Here is a 7,353-nt window from a genome sequence, read left to right on the forward strand (position 1 = left end):
TTATTAAGAGTGCAAAACATACAACATACGGTGAACACAAAACAGCAATAGAACAGCAATGATAATAACAGCAATGAAAATAAACAGTGATGACCATCTGACAATAATAGTAGTAGTATTCAAGTAGTACTAGCATGCATAATAATAATAATAATAATAATAATATTAATACTAAAGATGGTGATGCTAATAATAACTTGTGATGACGGCAACAGTAATATCAATAATAATAAAAGTAATGATAATAATAATAATAATGTAATACAGAGTAAGGGGGATAATGGGATGTGGCAGCCCAGGAGGCGGGATAGGGATTCAGTGACGTCTTTCCAAAAGTGTTTAATGGGTGGGCAGTGCCATGTGGCATGGATATATGTGTCCGGACAATTTTTTTGTGAGCAGTGCGAGCAAGTTTCTGATGTGAATCCCATTTTAGACAGCCTTTCCCCAGTGTAGTGTGTTCTGTGAAGAGTCTTATACTGTATGAGCTGAAGGTTCACATCACTCCTATACTGATGGCCCTCCACTGGTTGCCTATTCAATTTTGAATCGATTTTAAAGTTCTCTTACTGGTGTATAAATCTTTACATAATCAAGCCCCTAGTTATCTCTCAGAGCTGTTGCATTTTTATACTCCCACTAGAAGTCTAAGGCTGCGTTTACACTTGGCATTAACATGCAACCTGTATCCGGATGTTGTCCACATACACATTGAAAAGACAAGTGTAAACACGCTTCTGATCAGAATGTTATCCGATCAGCGTGTCCTGGTCCAGAGGTAGTTGAGGATGCATTGTGATCGGATCTCAGTGTAATGTAAACGCAATTCAGCCATCGTGTCTGCATTCGCAGGTCGACGTCACGCAAAACCCTGCCCCCTCTCTCCCGAACTGTGAGAAGAAAGACAGACAACAACAGGCTGTGGAGCGCTAGTGAGACTCGTGCACTTATATATTTGATTTGTAAAATGTCCCGTGACTGAAAATGCTTTTCAAAAGAAAACCCACCACTTCAAGTCGACTTTGTACTGGGGCCATTCTCTGCAGACTTATTTAAATATTTCGTGGGAAAGACAGATCTGATCGGTTATCCAGATAGAGAAGTCAGTTGATGTTGCCAAGTGTAAATGCGCTGTGCCATGATTGACTGAAAATCCGATCTTTTTGATCAGATCGCGGTGTTCGCATGTTAATGCAAAGTGTAAATGCAGCCTTAGATCCAGTGATCAGAATCTCCTTTTAGTCCCTCAGTCCAGACTTAAACGTTGAGGGGTTCAAGCTTTTTCTGTGGTTGGGCTTATGGAATAATCTGCCGCTTGAGATTAGAGTGGCACCTTTCCTATCTATTTTCAAGTCTCTTTTAAAAACACACTTTTTCAATCTGGCCTACCAAAATTCCTTTCTCATTACATTGTATTATGATCTTGATTATTACTGTCTTCAGTCTTATCTGTCAATGCTTATCTGTCATTCTTTTGGCCTTTTAAATTCATGTTTTATTATTTCTGTTTTATGTGTTATGGTCAGATTTTTTATGTACAGCACTTTGGTCAGTCTTGTGGCTGTTTTTAAATGTGCTTTATAAATAAATGAACTTGAACTTGAACTATAATTACAATCTGTTAAAGGATTGTTAGGCTGCAATAAGTCAACCAGAACCAGGAACACTTCCCATAACACCCAATGTACTTGTTACATCGTAAGAAGAATAGCACCTATGCTAATATTTTATTCTGTTTTATTCTTATTCCGAGCTCACCGTAACCACCCAGATCCAGTCTGTATCCATATTAGGTGGTTACTGCAGTCCAAGGTTTTTTTCTCCATTTCTGTCACCAATGGAGTTTTGGTTCCTTGCCACTGTCGCCTTTGGCTTGCTTAGTTGGGGACACTTAATTTCTGGCAATACTGCCGACTTGATTGCACAGATACTATTTAAAGAGAACTGAGCTGAGCTGGATGACTTCACTGAAAAAACAATTCAACAAATCACAAATCAACAATGAATCAAGAACTTACTTTAACTGAAAAAAAAAGATAGTTTTTATCCATCCTATTTTTTTGTATTTAATTATTATTTAACTCCTGTTCTTAGTCATTTTATGCATTTACTGATGTAACTCCGGCCACAATGTTTTATGAGGTGGATTTTGCTACTGCTGTAGTACCTCATTTTTAGACTCTCTGTTGTGATATTCCATGTGGCCACATTAAAAAGCCTGATTATTTTCCCAAACAAGTTAAGCACAAACTGCAGCTGAACTCAATGACTCAGTTATCTGTTAACAAAAGATCAGACTTCATGCATTCACTCTATTCCATGCTTGTGTTTATACCAGCCACGCTGCAGCATGTTTCAAAAGTGTCCCAGGAGCGGCTCTCCGCGCTGCTTTACTAAAGATAGGTGACTAGTCTATTTTTGACAGACCATGGATCGTAGGCCGTTTCTAAATGAACATTTATTTATAAAACAAAAGTTCTTCTTTGGCCAGATTAGCCTACAACTTTCTTAATAGCATAAACAAAGGCTTTATGCCCTTCAAACTTTAACTGGAATGTCACTGTGGCTTTCCAAACAGGCAAATACACACACAAATGAAATTTGCATCTGTCTGCTTGATTAAAAAATATATTTAAAGCACATTCATATTTTAAGAATGTAGTTAGGCTAATATTTACATGTTTAATGATTTGTAACACTTGTCTTGGCCTGTCACAGTATTTCCTCCTTTATATGTAAAGTTACTACCTGTCACTAGGGGGAGTATAGTGCTGGGGGCTTTAATATAACAACGATGTAATGATAGAAGAAGTCAGATTGTTTGGTGCTAGCAGCATGGCTCATGGTGTCCTGGTGCTACTCTTGGAATCCTTACTGAGAATCTAAAGGATTTTCTGCTCAGTTAATAAGGACTCTTTAGTCTTTGCTATCTATACCCAAGGAGGGTTATTCACCAAAGAGGGTTTAACCTCAGGACTTCATACTCCTATCCTGTTTGGGACGTTTCTTTGGTCGATGTTCTAGGGCTAATGGATGATTGTACCCTGGGTATTTGATGGACTGTGATGGACTAAACTTATCTACACCAGCTCAACGCATTTCAACATTTTTTATCTTCATTCATCTACAACTAGTGGTGGGCAGAGTGAGGCTTCAAGAAACACTGAAGCAGTCGAAGCAAATGTGCCAAGGCTTCGAAACAATTCGACACCTGTCTCTATGGTGACACCTAGTGGTCATTTTCAAGTATTGCTCTGAAACAGCATTGACAACGAATCAGTTAAGCCAACTGACGAATTATAACGTGTATTTTGTGCTCGTTGTGGTTAGTGTGCACGATTGGCATGTTGTCAGAACTTGTCACTTTAGGTTCGAATCCCGGGTGAAGCATGTATATAATTATAATATTCGAAAGTTGTGTTTTTATTGTTCTGTTCTTGTAATTTGTTGTAACATCTCTTTGACATTTGAATTAACTCTTTGTAAATGTTTTTTTGGTCATGAAAAAATTTACATTAATAAAAGACATCAAGCCACATCAGACCCTTCGGTATGGCAAGTGAGGATGCTCTGGGAGAGAATGGGTTTGGTCCCGAGCCGGATTTTTCATCCAAGACATTTACTGCCCGAAGAGATCCATTTGGTGAGATGATCCACACATTCAGTAATCTATACATTGATTCAGGAGAAGAGGAGGAAAAGGTTTTGGATGATGTACAGGAACATTTTCCACCACTGCCGCCACCAGCACTTGGATTTGAAAGTCAGCCCAGTTATACCCATACCGACACCAACTTCAGTAGAGGGGTTATCAGCACAACTAACTGCACTTTAAAGCCACTGAAAAGAGAGCAACCAGAGGGTAAGAGAGTGTGCTTCTCAAGAGATGTTGGAGGCCAAGTTTAAGCCTTGAGAGACGAAATGAACGATCGTTTTGAGCGGGAGAGAGACAGAATGAAGAAGCATCTGGAAATGGCAATAAAGGACCTATGACAATCTGTGATAGACTGTTTGAAACGATGAGATGCTCAAATGGAACAAAAGTTCAAATCCAACAATGTGCGTTTAAATAATACCACACAGAACATGGCCAGTTGTTCCACTCCATATTTAGCAGCTGCTCAAAGTCAAACTTATAATGTACCGAATGTGCCTTCAGTGTGTCCAGACAGTCTTTTGTCTTTGCAGTACAATCCCCCAGTAAAAATTTAGTTTCCTGGCTTTTGTGAGACGCAGGAAGAAGATCCTGTAAACACTGAGTGGTGTGAAGAGTACTTTGCAGTTCGACCTCTCAGTGATTCTGAAATTATGGCTGCTTTGACCGCTGTGCTCAAAGGCACCGCTAAAGACTGGTGGCTGGCAGAACATCAACATGTGAGGAGTTGGAAACGGTTACAAGAAGTCTTCTTGCAGTCTTTCTTAAGTGAGGACTATGAAGACATTGCTATTAGAAGATTACAAGAAAGGAAACAGGGGGTGAAGGAAAGTATCCGAGACTTTGCTTACCAGTATCGAGCACTGTGTATGAAATGGAAAAGCGAGATGAGTGAGAGAGACATTGTCCAGGCTATCCTTAGAAACTGTAACCCCCGTCTAGCCAGCTTGTTAAGAGGGACGGTGAAAGATGTTGGGGAATTAGTAAGGATTGGCACGCAAATTGAAAGGGATTTTGAAGAGTCTAAGACAGGGGTAGGCAAGTTCGGTCCTAGAGAGCCGCAGTCCTACAGCAAGTTTTCCATTGTCTCCATAAAGCGGGTTTAACTCTTAATTTGAATAAGAGTAACTTCATGCAACAAACTCTCACCTTCTTAGGATACATTGTGTCAAGCAGTGGAATAAAAACAGATCCAGCAAAAGTGGATGCAGTCACTTAAAGATGTGCAACGATTCCTAGGGCTTGCTGGCTGGTATCACTGCTACATTTCACATTTCTCTGAGAAAGCTGCTCCACTCCATGTCTTAAAACAAAAAAAGTCTACTTGGTTATGGTCAGAACAATGCCAAAATGCATTTAATACAATAAAACAGGATTTAACTCAAGGACCAGTGTTGACACCTCCTGATTTCAATAAGCCATTCACAGTGCAAACAGATGCTAGTGAGGTGGGGTTAGGTGCAGTACTTACCCAGGAAACAGAAGGTGAGGAGAAAGTCATCGCCTCCGCTTCACGTTTATTATGAGGAGCAGAAAAAGCCTATTCTGTTTTGGAAAAGGAATGTTTAGCTGTAATTTGGGCTGTAGAAAAGTGGAGGCCGTTTCTGGAGGGACATCCATTTACAGTTGTAACAGACCATGCAGCACTGTCTTGGGTGTTCCATCATCCGAAGCCATCATCACACCTCACTCGCTGGACATTGAGATTACAAGGATTCCACTTCACAATAAAGTATCGGAAAGGTCAATGCAATGTGGTGCCTGATGTCCTGTCGAGAGTTCATAATGACTATATGCCTCAGGAAATGATTGCTGTAATCAAAGCCACCGAGACCGATGTATTGCCTAGCAATTTGCAAGTGGATTTAGCACAAATTGACATAGATCAACAAAAAGACCCAGAGCTGCAAGAAATGATTCAAGAAACACAGTCCAATGGAAGTTTCCGATCCTACTCGCATTCATTATGTGATGCATAGTGTGTATGTTTGGGCATAAAAAAGATCTTCAAACTTACAAATCTCAAAGTCCACTCCAAAGGGAGATATTTTGTTTAAAAAAAAATCCTTTTTCAAGAACTACAACGAACGACTCATTCATTCTACAGCGTTTGTTTTCCGGGTTTTGTGATATCGCAAAACGGCCCATTAGAATATCATTAAAATAATCCCCGCCTGCGGAAATTCGAATGGTTGGGGGGTGGGGAGGGGCGAGGTCGTGGTTAGAACGCTTGGTTGAGTGCATCAGACAAGTTTTCGTAAGTTATTACACATGCACCTGAATAATTATGTATGTAAATATGTGTTACAATTCTGAAAACGTTTTTATAATAAATTGCTGACAGTACAATACTGGACAATGAGGATACATTGTGTCAAGCAGTGGAATAAAAACAGATCCAGCAAAAGTGGATGCAGTCACTTAAAGATGTGCAACGATTCCTAGGGCTTGCTGGCTGGTATCACCGCTACATTCCAAATTTCTCTGAGAAAGCTGCTCCACTCCATGCCTTAAAACAAAAAAAGGCCACTTGGTTATGGTCAGAACAATGCCAAAATGCATTTAATACAATAAAACAGGATTTAACTCAAGCACCAGTGTTGACACCTCCTGATTTCAATAAGCCATTCACAGTGCAAGCAGATGCTAGTGAGGTGGGGTTAGGTGCATTACTTACCCAGGAAACAGAAGGCGAGGAGAAGGTCATCGCCTATGCTTCACGTTTATTACGAGGAGCAGAAAAAGCTATTCTGTTTTGGAAAAGGAATGTTTAGCTGTAATTTGGGTTGTAGAAAAGTGGAGGCTGTATCTGGAGGTACGTCCATTTACAGTTGTAACGGACCATGCAGCACTGACTTGGGTGTTCCAGCATCAGAAGCCATCATCACACGCTGGACATTGAGATTACAAGGATTCCACTTCACAATAAAGTATCAGAAAGGTCAATGCAATGTGGTGCCTGATGTCCTGTCGAGAGTTCATAATGACTATATGCCTCAGGAAATGATTGCTGTAATCAAAGCCACCGAGACCGATGTATTGCCTAGCAATTTGCAAGTGGATTTAGCACAAATTGACATAGATCAACAAAAAGACCCAGAGCTGCAAGAAATGATTCAAGAAACACAGTCCAATGGAAGTTTCCGATCCTACTCGCATTCATTATGTGATGCATAGTGTGTATGTTTGGGCATAAAAAAGATCTTCAAACTTACAAATCTCAAAGTCCACTCCAAAGGGAGATATTTTGTTTAAAAAAAAATCCTTTTTCAAGAACTACAACGAACGACTCATTTGGACTACAGCGTTTGTTTTCCGGGTTTTGTGATATCGCAAAACGGCCCATTAGAATATCATTAAAATAATTCCCGCCTAAGGAAATTCGAATGGTTGGGGGGTGGGGAGGGGCGAGGTCGTGGTTAGAACGCTTGGTTGAGTGCATCAGACCTGTACATAGTAAATGCAGTTATTTTTAAGCAGTTGTTGACATCCTATATAAAACATGATTTAGGCTGGGCTGGTCCTTAACTAAACTTGCTGCTTTGGCAAGGGGTGGGGCAGTACTGAAACACCGTCTAAGCTGTTCGCCAATCACACTAAACGCTTATATTCAGGTGTATGAATGTATCTCTGGTTTACTATCTTCTAGATGTTTCTTTCTTGGTATCAAAATGATCTGCTCTTTATTCCTCAAACAA

General features: G+C 40.1%; 1 protein-coding gene across 2 annotated transcripts in view; it reads right to left on the reverse strand.

The window, feature by feature from the left end:
* Window positions 1-7,353, reverse strand: part of LOC107724038 (guanine nucleotide-binding protein G(olf) subunit alpha-like) — a 117,017-nt gene that overhangs the window by 55,947 nt on the left and 53,717 nt on the right. The window contains exon 3 of one of the 2 annotated variants that reach the window (XM_016532817.1): window positions 6,081-6,164. The exons of the other annotated variant lie outside the window; for it this stretch is intronic. Within the exon in view, the coding sequence (XP_016388303.1) occupies window positions 6,097-6,164 (68 nt within the window). The 3' untranslated portion in view covers window positions 6,081-6,096. Of the gene's footprint in view, window positions 1-6,080; window positions 6,165-7,353 lie in introns of those variants that run through there. 2 annotated transcript variants of the gene reach the window in all.

This window comes from Sinocyclocheilus rhinocerous, unplaced genomic scaffold, assembly GCF_001515625.1.
Source record: "Sinocyclocheilus rhinocerous isolate Xijiao unplaced genomic scaffold, SAMN03320098_v1.1 scaffold635, whole genome shotgun sequence".
NCBI lineage: Eukaryota > Metazoa > Chordata > Actinopteri > Cypriniformes > Cyprinidae > Sinocyclocheilus > Sinocyclocheilus rhinocerous.